Genomic DNA, 19,724 nt, shown 5'->3' on the forward strand with positions numbered 1-19,724 from the left:
CACAAAACTGTCCCAGGGCTTAAAATGCAAAAGTGTAGTGCCCTTAACGCACACTTAAACTATATCTCGAATACCGTTTCGGAGCGTATCCCATTATGCATCATGCTCTGGAAATAAATTGTGAGATATTTTTGTCGAGATCTGAATCATTAATAAAATTCAAGGTAACCTTTACAGTTACAGAGATCATGGGCACTCCAGTGTGTGATCGTGACATAGGGACTACTGAACAGACTTTTAGATGTTTATTTTAAAATGTATTGAAAACCAAAATTAAGCTCTGTAAACACTTGCATTTTTACAACACTATAAGTGTGTTGCATCAGGTAATGAAAAGTTCTACACACACTTGTGGTCTTCAACACTTGGGCCAAACACAGGGAATATACGTCATGTACTGTAAGTAGAAAAGTGGTCAAGTGCAAAGACTGGGTATTGGAACAGACCCACTGTCTTCATGAATGAGACATTGAATCATTCACTCACTGATAAAAAAAAAACAAAACAAAAAAAAAAACCTGGATTCATTCAGTCATGAAACTTATGGATTTGATTGGACCTATTTTTGTTTGCAAAACTGAGCAAAGCACAACATTAACACAACATGAACTTCTTGTTTTTTGAACTGGGCACATATTCACAAAACATCTTAAGGCTAAAAGTAGCTCATAACTCGCCTATTTAAGAGAAAATCTTAAAATTAATGGGCGAGTCAGTCCTAAATTTAGGACTCCTAAATTTTTGTTCTAAGAGTATTTCACAAAGCTTTTTAGCGCTAAAATTAGCTCCTAAATCTGTGAAATGTTAGAAGTAGTGAAGAGGACTCCTAAGTCACTAAGACCAAATCTGAAATGTCCTAAAATAGCTGTTGCCATCAATCTACCGTGGAATATAAATATTTAATGATAATGAGCTTTTTAAAAGGTACCACTTTGGTTTGGAGGTTATTTATTTATTTTTTTTTTAATGTTTGCATGGTTTACTATCAGCCATGATTATTCTACTCTGCTCTTTAAAAGGCTGTTTATATGCATATTACCAACATTTTATTAAAAAGTAAACAAATAAAATAAATCCACATGAAGTGGCGAAATCACGCAGTCCGTGATGGACAAATCGTTAACGGCTGGTCTATGTGCTATATAGTACATCGGGCAGGACATCCATATGCTCACCTAACATTCATCGACCTCAAATATGGCTTATCATCTGAGATATATATGTAGTAGCAACTTTACATGGCAGCTCAATCTAATGTTAGCCTAGAGAAATGTGTGCAGTTCACGTGTTTGTGCGGAGTGTGGAGCTGAACAGTAGCACGCTTGGGCTCCTGCAGGACCGATGGAAGCGCCGGTGCAATCATTTGCTCTTAAAATACAGATAAGAGTAATGCATCTGTTGTATCTGTAAAGACTCTACATTCATTCATGTGCACTCTGCCGTCTCGGACTCTGTGAACTTGAGCGCGTCACTTCGAAACTCCGTGTATGCTTGCCTTATTACAGACATGAAAAATATATCTATAGAGAGTGAAGCTTTTAAATTAACCAATTCAAATAGAAAACAAATATTCTTAGATTATGTAATCTATATGAAACATGCATACAGGTGCATACTGCGGAGATGACGAGTCAGTGACTTCATCTCTTAAACCGAAAACAGAAAGCACTAGTGTGACGATAAATTATTAAAACGTTAATGCAGTGTACGTGCTGTTTTTCCCTAACACATTCATAATTATTATATTTGCCGGTGCGCTGAGGCAAGCCTTTTTTGCGTGTGCTTGAGCGCTTATTAGGCTATGTAGGCAATTAAAGGCTCATTATTATGATTTATATGGCTTATTAATAAAAGTACAACTAATAGTTGACTAATGCTTAAAATGAACGACTACTAGTCGACCAGAAAAATCCTAATGCATATTGACTAATTGTTTACAGGAAGCATACATATAAGAGGCTGACAATTAGCTGAATACATAGCATACTTGTTTAATTAGTGACACTTAGCCTGCATTTTAAAACCTTTATTTGAATATGGCAACATAATATTACACTCTACAATATTTCTATGAATAAATCTCTGACAGAGACTATCAGCCAATCACTGTGTGCATAGTAAGTATGCTGACATCATCCATAGCAACAAGGTCAACCCCACCCTTACTCTTAGCTTAAGACTTCTGTCTATTCCTTAGTGAAAGTTTGTCTCAGCAGCTCTGTGAATAGGTTTTAAGAGAAAACTCTTAGTTAAAAACTTGTACTGCTGTTTAGGAGAACTCTTAGTGGTAAGATAAAATGTTTTGTGAATACGGGCCCTGTTGTATAAATCAGTATCTCATTTGCAGTCATGCAGATATTGCTGGTGTGATATCACTAAACTCTATCATATGATATAAATACAAGAGGTGATTTTTTGACTCATATCTTGAATTTTAGACTCATATACCTGCATGCTAATAGACTCCACCTTTCAGTCAGTCGTCCTGCATCATGTTCATCAGAAACTGCATCAGTGGAAGATGACGGACAGCTCTGGAAAGGGTGCAGCGTTAAATGCTTTTATAATATCTTATACTATGAAGCAGGATCAGCATATTAGTGGGTTCATGAAATAAAGAGTCACTATTTGCAGTGCAGGCTAGATACTACTTAGAAGTCAATGCTAAACACCCAAAACTGCTAGTGAAATTGGAAATTCATTAGAGCACATTTAGTTTAATTGTATTTGATTTTAATGGGAGGCTACTGGAGGTGCCTCTGAATGGCCGGTATGTTATAGCAGAGATACGAGATCTCAGCGTAATGGAGATCAACGGCCCGTATTAACCAACCGTCAGCTCTGAGTGAGTTATCTGGATGCATGAGTCCTTCTACTGCTCTAAAAGCTTGCTTTCACCAACTTGATACTATGAAGGACATCTGAAATTAATTCGAACCCTTTAGTAAAACATAATTTTATTTTTGTTTTCCAGTAAAACTGTCTAAATGTCCTTAAAACTAGATGCATTTATTTCAGAAGGAAGTTTGTGTAATATACTGTAACAAGATGTATATCCTGAGAATATAGAATGCATTGTAAAAGAGAATGTTACTGAATCAAGTTGGTATTTTTTAAGCATAAACTTAATTTAATTTAGTTTGATTTATGCTTAAAACATAAATGAATGCCAGTGGGACAAGAAATTAAATATATATTATCTAAAAACAATACCTTTTCTCAATATTCTTCCTGGAACACAAGACAACAACAATTGATTGTTTGATTGATTGATTGATTGATTGATATTTTCTCTAACTTTGAGTCCTGTTACAACAATAATATAAGTATTTTTAAAGAAGATTTGATAGAGTTTCCCCTCTTTGTATCTCCTTTTTCTTTAGTAGTGGATGAAACTATATGAAACTCATGGATAATACAGAGAATAGATGTCATACTGTGTAAAGTCGGATCCTGACTCCCACCAGGTTCTTCTGAGAAAAACTTACTTGCACAGTAATTGGCCTTAAGGCTGGAGGGTTTGATGTGCTTGATAAGAGTAAACCACTTTCATTTTCTGCTTGGCCTGCTCTGAAAATTCACATCAGTTCTTTGCCATGTTGGACACAATAGAGTGCTTCCTAGGGTGACCAAACATGCCATTTTCTGAGGAAATGTTTTTCCCAGGACATGTCCTTTGCATGATTTATATATTTTTTGTCTTTGGTTTCCAGTTTTCATACTTAATGAAGGTAATGATCATTTGACCAATAACATGCAGACATTGTACGTAATCGATCAATCGTAGTGCGTGAGAAGGTGGGATCTACAGAGAATGGTCAAAGCGATGCAAATATGTGTACATATTAGTGTTGGACTTGAAGCAGCATTAAGAATACCGATCGGTGCAAGACATCAAAGTACCTTGAGAGCGATTCAAAAGCACAAGAATCCGTCTGCTCTCTAGAGCTCTCAGAGTACTTTGTCATACAACAACTGGTCTGTGCAGTCCAAACAAAGCCAAAACGTGGATATTTTAGGCAATATAGAAATCCTGGCCAGGACGTGTCCTGGGAAAATGGCACGTTTGGTCACCTACGTTTTGGTTATCTACAGGTTACTTCCTGTAGATAAAAATGTTGATTCTGAAGGTGTTTTCTCTCTCTATCTCTCTCTCTCCCCCTCTCTCTCTCTATGGCATCTCCTCAGACATGATTAAGTTATTCCACAAGTGAAAGTGTGCAATAAAAGGTTATTACTGAGACAAATTGAGTTGCATTTGGTTGGTCATGTGATTATAATGCTTTCCATAATACGACCCGCGCCATGTCAAATAATACTGCTGTTATTATTCATCTTAAAAAAAAAGTTGTTAAAAGTGTACTTAATAAGAGACTATGTTCATGACTGTTTCTAAACACACTTTAGTTGCCTTCATTAATATTATCTTCAAGTGACCTTTTTTTTCATAAGACTCCTAAGTCTCATCATGAACTTCTACAGCTTGTGTCTTCTGCGGTTCAATCTGTCAGTGATTTCCAGAAAGCGTCTCTCTATCCTTGTTTGCCCTTCAGAAAAAAACGCAGTGAAAGTTGCAGCATTCATCTCGGTGTTGTTGATATCATGTGGCAGCATGAGGATCCTCTGCGCTTACACTGAACCTTGTCAGCGATGTCTACCTCTTTTAAATGCCATTTGGCACTTTTTCACTTCTAAATAAGTGATGCATACTAAAAATCATTGCACAGAGCATAGGTGCCTTTAAATCTGGGTTCAAACTGTGTGGCATCAGCACATTAGGTATCTTCATTTGAATGCATTTTCAGGTGTTCTCTCAAAAGGTTAGCTGGGATGAAGCCTGAGCATATAATACTTCCGGAGAGCCGCAAGCAAACAAGACATTATTGGCGTTAAGGATGAAGATGTTTACCATGGATCTAATCTGTTCCCTATTGCTTAATTTAAAACCAATTGACTCAGACCTCAAGCAGATGAAGTTCATTATTCAGCTGCGTGTCGTCAGGTGGAAGTGTCATTCCTCTTTAGCCTGATGGATTTTGTGCTGATTGTTTTTTGATGTGCTGCTTTTTGAATATTTCAAACTCCTTAAAGAGCAGAAAATGATGCCTGCCGTGCCATCTGTTCCTGCGCCGCTTCTAATGAATCATTGTTCGGTTTAGCTCTAGCGACAGAAACACCTCTCACCGTCTGCGTGCCATCCCTAAACAAACAATTAAATGCGCTTCTCAAGTTCTCAAGTTCTGTATGCCATAATTTGTTTCAGAACAACAATTCAAGGACACTGCAACACAAGCTTGAATGTTTCTTTTCGCTCCATGTAAATTAGAGAAGTGGAATGTCTGAGACGATAATGATAACCGATAATCAACAGCTCACCATTTTGATGCTCAATTATTTGACCTTTTTTATTCTAACCAGCAGGATAATTAGCTGATTATTAACCATCCACTTGATGCAAAAAAATAAGAGTCATTAATTAAAAAATGTTTAGCATGATGTTTAATAAATGCAGAATGAGACATGGAGAAACAGCCAAAGATGTCTGTCTGACATGTTTGACTAACGTTAAAATATATAATGCACAGACTGAATGAAAAAAATGGATCATTCACACAGAATTACGTATTTTTTTGACTGTAGTTTGCTGTGTGTGCACTTGCAAACAGGTTAGTTAGGTCATACATGCACTTTACAAAAAAAACAAAAAAAAAAAAAAAAAAAAAAAAAAAAGTGCAGTGAATTCAGTTTTGTGTTATGTTTGTGATTTTCATTTATGTGGTGGGTGCGATGCGATTCTCGTTTCGTTGCATACAATATGATACATTAAAGATACATATGAAGCAGCTACTGATGTGATGTGCAGTGCAATCCGATTTTCAATTTTGATTCGATCCAACACAATGCAATTCAATGCAATGGAAAAAATATGATCACTTTTAATGTATTGAGATTTCGCTCTGTTTGTTTAGAGCACTCGTTCACTCGCATAAGCCTTGCCCACTCCTGACAGCAAAATGGATATATTTGCATGACTTTCTAATATTAACAGATGAAGAATATACCTGTGAGTGTCAGTTATGCACTGATGAAAACACAATGTCTTAAATGCATTAAACAGCACAAATCTATTTGCTGTTTGCCATGGTGGATTGATTTGATCCATGATCGACATTTGCATTAGCGTCTTTTATGAAACAGGCCTCGGGTCTCCATAGTGTTGTGATTTGTCAAATTCACACAGCAGCAGCGGTGATGAGAGCTAGAACGCACTTGAGAAACAGTTTTGAGAGGAGAAATCAATCTACATATAAAATATTAGTCACTTTCTTAATAATAAAAGTATAGCGCATCCACTAGTAATTATATATAAATAAATCATTTTTTACCAATGCAAACATGTTAGAAATGATGCATCACGATACAAATGCCAACTTGTATCTGATGGACACTTTTTTAAATCAATGCATTGCATCAACTTTTATGCTAATGCACTGATGCGAATCTGTAAATCTTCCCATCCCTAGTATATATATATATATATATATATTAATATTGGTTCTAAATATTTGAAACCATTCAGTATTTATTGTCCATAGCATTGATGCACCTGTACCATCTGCTCTTTCTCACTCTCTTCTGTTCAACAGTGAAGGCTGGAATGTACAACTCAATTCTCAAAATCTGAACCAACTTAAAAAAACACTAGGCATCACTTGCCAACAGAGGAAAATCTGGGGATCATACACTACACCAAGGCTGTGTCAAGGCTGCTCTGTGCCTGCTCAAAATTCAGTGTGAAGATGCAATGCTGCTTAAAAATCAGACTACATTATGTCTGCTCAGACCCACCTCCACCCTTAGAGTCAAAGTATCGTATAAAGATTTCTGATTTCTGTGTAAATGCATTTATGCCACTTCTGAGCATTAAACATCTAAATGCCACTTCAGATTTTAAAATATCAATCACGTTTGGTCCTCTGACTGACTAGATTTATTAGTCTGAAGCTAAAAAAAAATGGCAGTCTGTGCCCATCATACAGTGCACGATTTTCTGTGAAATATTTTCTGTGATTTCTCAAATCTGCAGACTTTCGGCAACTACCGCTGACTTGTCCAGACTGTAAATCGGGGCTAAAATCTGGGCAAAATTGGTGTTGTGAATTCCAGCCTTAAGCCAACTTACTGCCGATGACTAAAGAGAGTGAGAGAGAGCAAACTGTTTGTGTTTGAATGAAGTGAAGAAGTCGTGGCCTAGTGGTTAGAGAGTTTGACTCCTAACCCTAAGGTTGTGGGTTTGAGTCCCGGGCCGGCAATATCATGACTGAGGTGCCCTTGAGCAAGGCACCGAACCCCCAACTGCTCCCAGGGCACCGCAGCATAAATGGCTGCCCACTGCTCCGGGTGTGTTTTCACGGTGTGTGTGTGTTCACTGCTGTGTGTGCACTTTGGGTGGGTTAATTGCATCCAAAAACGAATTCTGAATATGGGTCACCATACTTGGCTGTGTCACTTCACTTCACTTCAAGTGTGTGTGTCTCTTTAAATGTCTTGGTTTACAGTAAATGCACCAAACATCTCTGCATGTGTTGTGAGTTTAACATGAATTTGTGACCACAGCATGCACCAGATATGATGTATTTCCACACTTGTATAATCTTCAACAATTTTGTGGACAGATGATTGCAATATTTCACAAGATTAATAATGAGACATGTTTGGAAAGCTGTTGTCACAGCAACTCAAAAGGCTTCCCTGCAGTTCCCACCAAATCAAAAGCTTGAACTTGTCACAGATCTGTGATGGCAAGGAACGATGGAAATGAGGAATAAATGAAACAGTCTTTAATCCAAGAAATCCCATGGTACATCTAACACTGGGAGCAGTAGGAAACACATGAACATAAGTAGACTCAACAGAGACAGACTGCACAGACTAGGACTTAAGTACACAGGGAAATGAGGATAATTAACTAAACACAGCTGGAAACAAATGATGACCTAATCAGGAAACCTAATGGAAACAGGAAGGACCAAATAAGGAAACACAGGAACAGAAACAGGGGCAAAACACGGTACAGAACAGTCCAGAATCCTGGCAGAACTCTTTCAAGTAAACAAATTAAGGCTTGTGCAGTCATATTACAATAGTAACATATTTCTTAGAAGCAATATAAAAATGACATTGTTCCTCTTCAGGAATTCAAGCTGTGTCAGAGACACTTCGGAATTGCCTCCAGCATGACCGGCTCTGAATCATATGTGTAATCAGTTCAATGGAAGAGCGTACAGTCACGGGCGGGTGACGTATCAACCGGGAAGCATGAAAGCGCATGCATTGCGGCCGGCTTCAGCTTTTCAGCGAAGCTCTGTGTGTGTGTCAGTTCATGCTCGGTGTTGTGAGTCTTATTTACTGTTGTTCGTCCAGTCACATAAGCACTCATTTCAGACACTAAGAGAACAAAAAAGAGCAATATGTCTAAGGCTGAGGCAAAGTCAAAGCATCAGACTAAAAGTGAATGATGTTATAGGCTGTGTGTTCCTCCCTGCCCACACTACATCATGAGTGGGGATACACACAGTCTGTGCGTGGTTTGCTTTGGGGTGAAGCATGCTGAGTCTAAATCGGGGGCTTCTTAGACGAGGCCCGACCTAAGGGTCGTGCTTCACTCGAAGAATCCCCCGACAAAGCGGTGACAAAGCTGACAGTTTTGATCTGCTGAGGGTGTCCCCTGCTGGGGAAGAGCGGGTAGCACTGCATTACATGATGTCCGTCTCTCTCCAGGGCCCTCAAGAGCAGTTAGTTTAGCTGTCTCCTGCCAGTCCTCCGCTTCAGGGCACCAAACTAGCAGCTCCAATAACACCAGAGGCCAGTCTCGAGGGACTGGTTCCCTTAGTAGACTATTTAGCAGAGTGGGAACTACTGCCAAATGTTTCTCATTGGGTCCTGCAGACTGTAGAGAAGGGTTATCGTTTTAAGTTTGGCTGTGTCCTATTTTAGATCTACATCTGTTGAACCGCTCAATCATGCGACTGAAGTTCAAGATGCTCACCATTAAGCAAGTCGTGTCTCAGATCAGGTCCGGGAACTGGTTTGTGAAGATAGATCTAAAATACACATACTTCCACCTCTCCATCCTTCCCACTCACAGGAAGTTCCTGAGGTTTGCTGTCAGGGGCATAGGTTACCAATATCGGGTTCCTCCCATTGGCCTAACACTCTCACCCCGAACGTTTACAAAGTGTGTGGATGCTGTGCTGGCTCCACTTCGACTCCAGGGAATCTGCATTCTAAACTATATTGACGATTGGCTGATTCTAGCTGTCATCCTCGCCCATATGAAACAGTTGGAGTTGAAACTAAATGCAAAGAAAAGTGTACTTTTTCCATTACAGAGGACCACTGGGCATGGTGTGGGATTCGACCATTATGCTGTCACCTGCTCGCATCGAGTCGATCCTCACCTCAGTCGCGAGAGTCAAAGAAGGCCGATCACTCACTGTAAAACAGTTTCAGGAACTGCTGGGTCTGATGGCAGCCGCGTCCAACTGGCTGTATTTTGAGCACTGAAGTTTTTTTCTCCCAGACCTCAGAGATCACCATGTGCTGGTGCCCACCGATAACACATCGTTGGTCTCGTATATCAACCACCAGGGAGGTCTGCGGTCATGCCCCTTATACAAACTGGCATGCCAGATCCTTGTGTGGTCCCAGGGCAAACTCCTTTCGCTGAAAGCAGTATATATTCCTGGGCATCTCAGTGTGGGAGGAGACATCCTGTCGAGGCAGGGGCAGAGGTGGTGAAGCAGATATGTAGAGTGTTTGGTCAGGCCGAGGTGAACCTCTTTGCGACTCAGGAGACAATGCAATGTCCCCTTTAGTTCTCTTTAGTTTATCCAGCTCCCCTGGGGCTGGACACTATGGTACAGACGTGGCCGAGGCGACATCTGCACGCATTTCCCCCGATCTCTCTGCTCCCGGGAGTTCTGGCGAGAGTACGCCGGGACGGGGTTCGTCTGCTGTTAGTAGCTCCATACTGGCCAGGTTGAGTATGGTTCTCAGATGTAATATCTCTTCTCGATGGCTCTCTATGGGAGATTCCCATCAAGAGGGATCTCCTCTCGCAGGCAGGGGGCACCATCCTTCACCCCCGCCCAGAGCTGTGGAGGCTGTGGCTGTGGCCCCTGAGGGGGCACTGCTCATAGTTTCCAGTCTCTCAACCGAGGTTGTTGAGACATCCTCCAATCCAGAGCTCCCTCAACATGAAAACTATACACTTCGAAATGGAGGCTCTTCACTTCTTGGTGCAGAGACCGTCTGCTTGACCCAGTTAACCCTCTGAAGTCGATTAACGCGTATACGCGTTTTGGGGTATTTTCTCCTGATAACCCCGAAAAGAATTTAAATTACACTTTCAGTTTTTCATCGTACAGATAAGAGCAATACATCAATCGAATCTTGTAAAGGGTCTACTTTTTTTTGTATACAGAATAATAACAGCAAAACTTTGTGCACTTATAAAATAAAGATAACAAACAAGGAGTGCTGTCTGCAGCCTTTGTCTGCGCTGATCTTCAGTTACAAATGCGTCATTAAAATGAACTATAACTCAGTGAATACTCTTGAAGAGACATGAGAGAGATATCTATAGAAAGCCTGACATGTCTAAACAAGTGCTGCTGAAAACAAATATTCTGTGATAAAGTAATCCATATGAAAACAACGCGATGTCCGTTTTTCACGTCTCCCTTCATTATCTTCTAATGCGACCACGCCCCCGCGCTGAACGCGCTATTGAGATTCAAATGTTTCTCTGAAGCGCGCGGCTTTTGAATACGCCCACACAACAGAAGACAACGCAGCGAGACTGTTCTTCAAGTTTTTATTATTTTTTTACTGTTTGCTTTCGCGATGAGAGGAATAAGAGATAATTCACCCCAAAAATATGTGATGTGGTTGAGGATTTGAGATTTGGATTTCCTCAGAAAAAAGAATGAAGCACTTTATTCAGCAGAGATCATAAACATGAGTAAGTCTCTTTTTATTATTTATATACTTTGTATAGTTTTCACATAACGTGGAAACATTTTACTAGTTAGACTTTGTCCAAAGACTTTTTCAAACTACAATCCCTGACTAAATGTATAATCAAGTGAAATATTATGAAGTTTCAATAACAATATACACTATTATACATTCAAAAGCTTGATGTAAATAATATAAATGTAACAATAAATGTAACTGTAACAACTGTAACAATCATTGCTGTTCTTTCAATTTATCCCCCCTAAAAAAACTGAAAAAAATATTCTCAGCTCTTTTCAACATTAATAATAATAATAATAATAATAGTGATAATAATAATGATAATAATAACAATAAATGTTTTTTTTTTTTGTAGAAAATAAGATTGTTAAAAGGATTTCTGAAGGATAGTGTGACTGGAGTAATGATGCAAAAAATTCAGTTTGAAAGTCAGCTTTGATTGTTCCTAATAAACTGTTTAACTGCACTCACAAGTGAATATTAAATTATGTTGTGGGATAATTAAATATATTCTAAATAAACTACAAACATAAAATTATATACATTTATTTTGTCCTCACATTCTTTCTTGTAACTCATCCCTCTCAGTGACACAGCTGACTGAATGGCTCATTATGCAGCTCATTATGCAGGCCTTTGTCTTCTCAGGTGTGAATTCATGATAGTTGACGCCTACTCGCATATGACTTTTACCAACAAAAAGTGTCTTAGAAAATTTAAATCAATATATTGTTTTCTGTAAGTGAGTAAACAAGATGATTTTCACATCATTTAGAAAAAAAAATTCTAGCTACAAGCTCCAGTTCTCAAAAATTCCTGGGAACCAATTTTCTGTATGTGTTTTATTGCTTTTTTTCAAGTGATTTCTTTTTTCACTAACCACGCATAACATTTTTTTTCTCAAAAACACAATCATGTACATACATGCTGTCACATATTATTATAGCCTTTTGTGCTGATTACAGTGAGATTAGACTTTAGCCATTTAGATATTTATAAGAAACTGAAAAAAGCACAAATGTCAGGGCATGACAAAACTTCTCCAGGCCCCAAAAATACCCTTAGACTCCAGAGGGTTAACTGCCCGATTGGTACAGTGCTGGAGTTTCTGCAGGCCCAATTCTCCACTGGGTTAACTGTGCTGAGGCTGAGGCCGCGGGTACGAACTCGTGTCTAGGCTGTGTCTCGGGACTAGGCTGTGGTTTTAGATGCTCTCTGCAGGCCCCCTTTCGAACCCATTGAGGATATATCTAATCGCCATCTCACTATTAAGTCTTTTTTTTTGGATATATTTTCTATAGAGAGTTTTGGGTGTTCTGGAGGTTTTTTTGGTGGCTTCTTGTATTTGTGCCCAGCCTGGCCAGAGCTTTTTTTTACCCTAGAGCAGGGTATGTCCCTAAAGTCCCCACCTCTACACCACGGCTCGTCATCCTCCAAGCCTTTTGCCCTCCTCCCTTCAGGGAGCCAGAGCAGAGGAAGCTTAATTGCATGTGTCCAGTGCAAGTATTGGACACATATGTTCACAGAGCTGCCCAGTGGAGAAGGGTGGACCAACTATTTGTTTGTTTTGGACCCCCTAAGAAAGATTTGCCTGCTACTAAGCAGACCTTAAATCGTTGGATAGTGGATGCCATCTCAACTGTTTACGAGTCCTCTGATCTCCCCTCACCTTTGGGGGTCAAGGCTCACTTGACACGTAGTATGGCGGCCTCCAAGGCCTTTATGGCAGGTGTTCCTATGCAGGACATCTGCAACACTGCTGGGTGGTCCACGCCCCTCATGTTTGTCAGGATCTACAACCTAGAACTTCAAGCCGCTCCAGGCTCTTCTGTTCTCTTGCCATAGCTGTGCTCTTCTACACTAGGCAGGGATTTGTAAGTCTGGCGGCATGGGCATCTCATTCCCAAAGTGTCTGTGACGCAGCTTGAGTTTCTGAAGAGGAACGCATCTATGTAACGTATGTAACCCTAGTTCCTCGAAGAACGAGAAGCTGCGTCGTGAAGCCATACTTCCTGCATCCCTTCCGGAGCTTTACTTCATTCCTAGAAGTTGAAGCTGGCCGTAACGTATGCGCTTTTATGCTTCCCAGTCGTTACATCACCCGCCTGTGGCCGTATGCTCTTCCATTGGACTGATTACACATATGATTCAGAGCTGGTCACGCTGGAGGCATTCCCAAAGTGTCTCCGATGCTGCATCTTGTTCCTTTGAGGAATTAGGTTTACATACGTAACAGTATTTTTTTTTATTTTTTTTTATAATACTAATAATAATAATAGTTATTTTAATAGTCATTATTATTATTATTATTATTACCACCCCCATCAGGGATATAAGATAACAGTGTTTCAGCTGATATGGAAATACTTTAATTATGGTCAAAAGTAAATTAATTATTGTTCATGTTTTGTGCACTTAATTTTGTGCCAGTTGTTCCCCGTGATAATAATTATCTATTTTTTCAGGGTATCAAATGTACAAATTTCAGTTTAATGTGGCAGCACTAGTCATCAGAGCATTATCATATACAGTGTAAAAAGTGCAGATTTGATTTTAAACATGAGAACCCCTAAACTCTCCTGTTCTTGTTGTTTATGAGCAGATGGAGCTGATTCCAGATCCAGATCCTGACGAAGAAGGGACTAAAATAAGTGTGAGTACATGACCTGTATGGCTATATACTGTATTCAGAATGCACTTCTACCTTTGATTGTCGGGAGAACAAATCTCTTTATTAAAGCTGGTACATGCAGTTGCTCTGGAAATATGACTGCAGTTATTCTGATGTTTAAATCAGTCAAGATTTGACAGCAAAAAGACACGTGAAGCTACACTATTGTACAATTACACTAAAAGAGCTTTGACTGCATATAAAACTCTAAACTATCAATCAGACAACAGGATCTCCATGGAGTAGATTGTGTGTGAGAACAAAGTTTGGTCGTTTAGAGGCTTTTGCACATCAAATATGATACAGTTAGGTTTTATAGGTTTAAATAACTTGACAGCACCTCTGCTGTTATGAAAGGCCTCTAAAGCAAAGACACTGACAAATAAAGATTTTATCTGTTGGTCTAGAGCAGCAAGTTCATGAAAGGATTTGTCTTCCATTCCCTTCACAGACAGCCAAGGTCCAAGGCAATGACATCTCCCACAATCTGCAGATCTCTCGGGTGAGCAAGAACGACGAGGGTCTGTACGAATGTCGTGTCACAGATGCTAACTATGGAGAGCTGAAGGAGTACAAAGCTCAAGCCTACCTGAAAGTCAATGCCACCATCCGCCCTCGCAACAGGGCCATTAAGAAGAGCTCTCCGCTGCACCTGACCGATAAGAAACCCCGCAAGAGCAGCTCGGCTATCGGGCAGGACACCAATGGTATGAGTTCAGACCAGAAGTCCCAGTCCACTTCTACTTCGCAGACGTCACACTCCAAAACAGTGGAGCACAGCACAGGGTCAGGTACGAGATGCTTTACGCGCACTTCAGGGATCGATTTCTGTCACTAGCGTTCAGTCATTGTGTTTCAACATGCTTTCGGATTGCCATTAGAAATGGGTTCATGTGCATCTGCAAGATTTCATTATTAATCATCTGTGATGGCATAGAATGATAGATATTGCAGTGCTGAGGGAATTTTCAAACTGAAATCAAAGTTGTTGGTGGTTTTTTTCACAATATATATATTTTTTTTATTTTATTTTTTTATTTTTTTTAGGGTTAGTGCTGACCACTGTATTAAATATTGTGCACTACTGGAAAAATAAATAAATAAACATCATCCTTCTACTGAGCGACTTTTAATAGTATTTAAATTAGCATTTAAAATATGTACATAATAATGAATATTTGAGTAAGATATTTATGGCCAATCCCCGCAAGTATAATAAGCTACATTTAATTACTTCAGTGTTTATGCAGTTGGAATTCAAACTCAATTTGCAGCCTCTTTGTAAAGTTTCAAATTACTGTACATACTTTTATGGCAATTATAATACTTGTACATTTTCATTGCTATATCAAATGTCTTTGAGAATTTTACCGTGAGGTAAAACAATGCAACCAGTTATTATGGCTCTTTAAATTAGTTACAGCTTAATATTGCTAATTTAAATATAAAAAGCATATTTGTACATATGTAATAAGTTTCATTTGCATGGAGCATGGAGTCATTATAATTGCGTGTGTGTGTTACAACACTGGGAATATTTGGACCAGATCTTGAATATTTGCATGTTAAGTATTAATAGTCTGCGCTGAAATCAGGTTTTAGGTTTAAATATTTAAAATCAGGTGATATTTAACACACTCTACATGGTTACCAACTCTAATAATTAATGCATAATTAGTGTAAACTAATAATTTAATTACTCAAGGTGTGTCCTAAAGCATGCTGGATTAATGAGATTGAGTAACCTTGCTGAATATCTTTGAATTGCAATTCGATAAACTCCCCTTCCTGTCATTCTAATTCAACATCCTGCACACCATGGCCAATTCAATTCAATTCAATTCTCAACTTTTGATTTTAATGGGAGACAATCCTTACATTCTGAACTCTCCACAACCAGCAGAGATCATACAAACCACGTGAGCTGAAGAGAAAAGAAAAAAAAAAATGGAACAAAAAAACACAAAGATGGAAAAGATGCTGGACAACATAACTCAAGAATAAAGAAGGCTCTGATCTATCAATAAATCAACCATTAAGATGATTTTTACACTTGATTGCACAGAGGTTCTTCTAACATATCATTTGTGCAGCATGTAAAATGAGCGGAGGTCAGATTAATTCTGTCATATTGTAGGTATATGCTGTATACCTTTACTATAATTACATCTCAGTCATTTTACTTGAACAGAATTACTCTGAGCTCTATTAGCCTTAGAGATCCTTCACTACTACAGCATCAGGGAGCTGTAATTACAGCTGCTGACATTCTGGCATGACTCATACTCTTCCTTACAGCTAATCAGATGCGACTGGTAATGAACCTATAGATGCAACGCATAATCGACAGTGCATTTCGGCCCAGAGTTAAAAAGGCCGGCAAGAATGATTAATTACTGCAAGTAGAAGAAGGGAGGAAAGCTCGGGGCCGATGTGATTGCTTGTTTCAGGAAGGTTCCGGTTCGGCTTGATTACCTCGGGCCAAATGAGATCTGGCAGAGAGGAGCAGAGGGTCATGGGAGGATTCCTCCTCTCCTCTCTGATTTAGAGCTCCAGCGAAGCTCCCCGGACACCGAACCCCCTCCCATCGCTGCGCTCGGGCTGACGGAAAAACCCTGTAAATGTCACCGTGATTTACTGAATATTTCACTTCCCATTTCCTCTTTGTTGCCTTGTTTTCGGGTTTTATGGCAAGTATACATCCTTGAGCTTCTCCTGTTCTCTTCTGCAGTCGAGGCAGGTGTGCAATAAGTTCAGAGCAGAATCAGATCGCATTTGCTTTGAAGTCTTCAGGCCTTGTATCGCACCTAATTTCATTGTTCAAAGGAGGTCTAGAAAAAATATGAAGAAAAACATCAGGAAATGCAGTTCAAAAAAAGCAGGCATATTTATTGTACTGAGAGAGAAAATAGAACACGATCAAATCTGCTAACAATAGGACCCAGAAACTGACTTTGTGGAGAAAGTGAAAGAGATTCCTCATTTATTAAAGCGTTCCTATACATCCCTGCACCACTAAAAAACAAAAAAACAAAACAAACAAAAAAATAAAAATAAAAAAAAAAACACCTTTTTTTATTAAATTTATGTTTTATCTGTTTCTAAACTGGCATCCAGCACAGACCTGTAGTTGTGTTTCTCCATAACACAGCTGTCAGCACACATAGGTTGTTTTAAAAATACTTTGAAAAGCCTTTAGAAAGGCAGATTGGGCTGCAGGAGCCTCCACATTAATCCCTTTTCATGGTGTAATGGCAGTTTTCAACTTGATTTATATGGGGAGGTTTTAGCACAAGGCCTCTGTGAATAGGCAGATAGCGTCTTCTTTATTTACACAGACCAATAAAACAGGACTATTTTGTGGTACCTGGGTGGTTTAGAGTTGTTCTGATTGCACTTACGTAATATATATATATATATATATATATATATATATATATATATATATATATATATATATATATATATAAATTAGTAATATTGCACATATATGTATTCCATGGGCCCGAATGACCTCGTTGCTTGGGGAGAGATATAAGCAAATATACACACTCTTATTAAATGCTGTGCAGACAATAGCACACATAATGAGGCCCAAAATCATCCATGTACCTAGAAACATGCTCCAAACCTGCATCGATGGTACTGTAATAATGCTCCTTGTTGGTCTACACTCAGTGTGTTGCCAAAATGGTCAAAACACATTGTTTATGCAAAATAAATGAATGTGGACTCTAGAAAATCCACTTTAGCTTAACAACTAAACATTTATGCAAATATTCATAAATCATGCAAATTTACTTACGTATCATGTGTTCACATCAAGGGTTTCTTAAACGCATGCAAAATTTGTATTAGAATAGCTGGAAAGAAAGACTAAAAACTAAAGAACATTATATGTATGTGAATTATTATTATTATGACTATGTTCAAAACTAATTGATTGATTGATTTATTCATTCTCCAAGTTAATGCTTACTTTATTTTAGTTTATATATATATTTTTTTAGTTTGGTTTTAGTTTTATTTAACCATAATAACCCTTGTCTATGCTTGGTGTGTTGACAGAACTAACAAATGTGCTTTTTGACTCATGCAAAACTTCAGAAAATCCACGTCAGCTTAGCACTTTCTTTTATGCAAATATAGAGGAATATGCAAATCTGAATTCTGTATAAAGCATTTACATTCAGGATTTCTTAAATGCAAATTCAAAATTTGCATATAAACAGGGGAATGGAAAGCCAGTTAATAAGTATTACGAATGTACATCACATTTACGTAAATCATGACTGAAATTGGCTGTGCTCAAAACTTTCAAAGAAACTCCTTGTTTGTCTATAAATAATGTTTCCACCTCTTCCACACTGAATGGTCAAAAAACGTCAACGTTTGTGCAACACATAATTTGACTAATGCATAAATGCACAAACGTTTGTGTGAATACTGAGAAAACAAAATGTAGATAACAGTTAGACGGAAAGTCAGCAATTATTTAATTACATTTTTCAATGTATAACTTATTATGTAGTGGAACAGCTTGTAATTAAGGTTTTTTTATTTTTTTTTTTTTACAATATATTTTCTATATGAAATCTGCATCAATCGTTCTTTTTTTTTTTGAAGTACTTCCTTTTGCAATATAAAGGGATGTACCATAAATGAGCGGCAAAAGCCTGTGGGTTTGAAGTATTCTTATGCTATTAGCTCAGTCTTGTATAATCAAGGCTAGACCGGTGCGTTTCATTTATATTTTCAGTGAAGTGCTTCTGTTTTTCCTTTCCATTCAATATCCTCTCATCTCTCCCCACAGGTACGAGAATATCCACGAGTAATGGACTCGCTATTCTGCTCCTCACGTCCGGCTTCATGAGTGGAGCGTGGCTATAGTTTCAAGACAATGTCTCTTTTTTCCCAGAATCACTTTTATTTCGGAGCCAAGAGAAAATTGCCTGCTATTTGGACGGAGCGGACAGCACAGTCGTCCCTCAACACTGCACCCAACATAGTCTAATGATCATCACCAGAAGCACCTTAGTTTCTAAAGCCTAGGAGAAGGAAACTGCCACAATGGACACGTGCTTCACGCTCCAAATCAAACTCGGGACAGAACGAACGGACACAGACTCTTATGGGGTCTTTCACCCCATATATATATATATATATATATATATATATTTGTTTGTTTTTTTGTTTACCTTTTATCTCCAGCTGTGAATTTAATACATGCTCTGAAGTTCCGAAGAGTCTATATTTGTGTAACATATGAATATATGAACAGATATACAGTATATATATATATATATATATATATATATATATATATATGTATATATATATATATATATAGTATCTGATTTCAAATTCCATCCACTCTGTACAGATGCCATTCATATGCAAAAACAGCCTTGAACATCCACTCTGTTAGTATGTATTTTGTATGGATAGATATCTGAGCTCAGCTTGACTATGTGGCATAATAAATGTATGTTCTTTTTCTCCCCTGTAATGCTGTATCCTCACGTCGTGTGAGAGTCACGTTAAGTTAGCATGTAGCATGTGAGCATAGCAGTCTATGGCAGGAAACGAATCTCACACACAATCATTCCATTTCAGGGCATCGTTTCAGTGTAGTTGAAAAGATATTGTTTGTTTGGCTCTTGTTTACTTTTATGGAGAGTGGAGGGTCAGACGAATCGATCGAAATAAATGTCCTGAGCTTTCAACCTTCATGTGTTACATGACCTTCAGCGCTATTGAGTGCTGTGATTGTGTCCTCCTAAACATCTCAAGTATGATTCACCTACATTTAAGTGCTGAAGATGATTGCTTTTCACCTCTTGAAGCCGCTGTCATTTCCGCGGTGTGTTTACCATCTTCAACATCATGCTGCATCATGGGTTTCCACTAAAGCTGAAAAAATCAATAGTTGTTGTGAATTGGTTTTCTGTCTTTTTTTTTGTTTGTTTGTTTTTGTTTTGTTTTGTCAATTAAAAAGTGGAATGGCTTA

The 19,724-nt window shown here is 38.4% G+C and overlaps 1 protein-coding gene across 1 annotated transcript in view; it reads left to right on the forward strand.

Moving 5' to 3' along the window:
* The window catches only part of vstm2a (V-set and transmembrane domain containing 2A), a 41,958-nt gene extending 23,074 nt beyond the window's left edge, over positions 1–18,884 (forward strand). Inside the window, exons 3-5 of the mRNA XM_042714017.1 lie at positions 13,646–13,696; positions 14,166–14,505; positions 18,528–18,884. Of these exons, the coding sequence (XP_042569951.1) occupies positions 13,646–13,696; positions 14,166–14,505; positions 18,528–18,604 (468 nt within the window). The 3' untranslated portion in view covers positions 18,605–18,884. The remainder of the gene's footprint in view (positions 1–13,645; positions 13,697–14,165; positions 14,506–18,527) is intronic.
* Positions 18,885–19,724: the final 840 nt, after the last annotated feature.

The sequence above is a fragment of the Cyprinus carpio genome, chromosome A24, assembly GCF_018340385.1.
Source record: "Cyprinus carpio isolate SPL01 chromosome A24, ASM1834038v1, whole genome shotgun sequence".
In the NCBI taxonomy this organism is placed as follows: domain Eukaryota; kingdom Metazoa; phylum Chordata; class Actinopteri; order Cypriniformes; family Cyprinidae; genus Cyprinus; species Cyprinus carpio.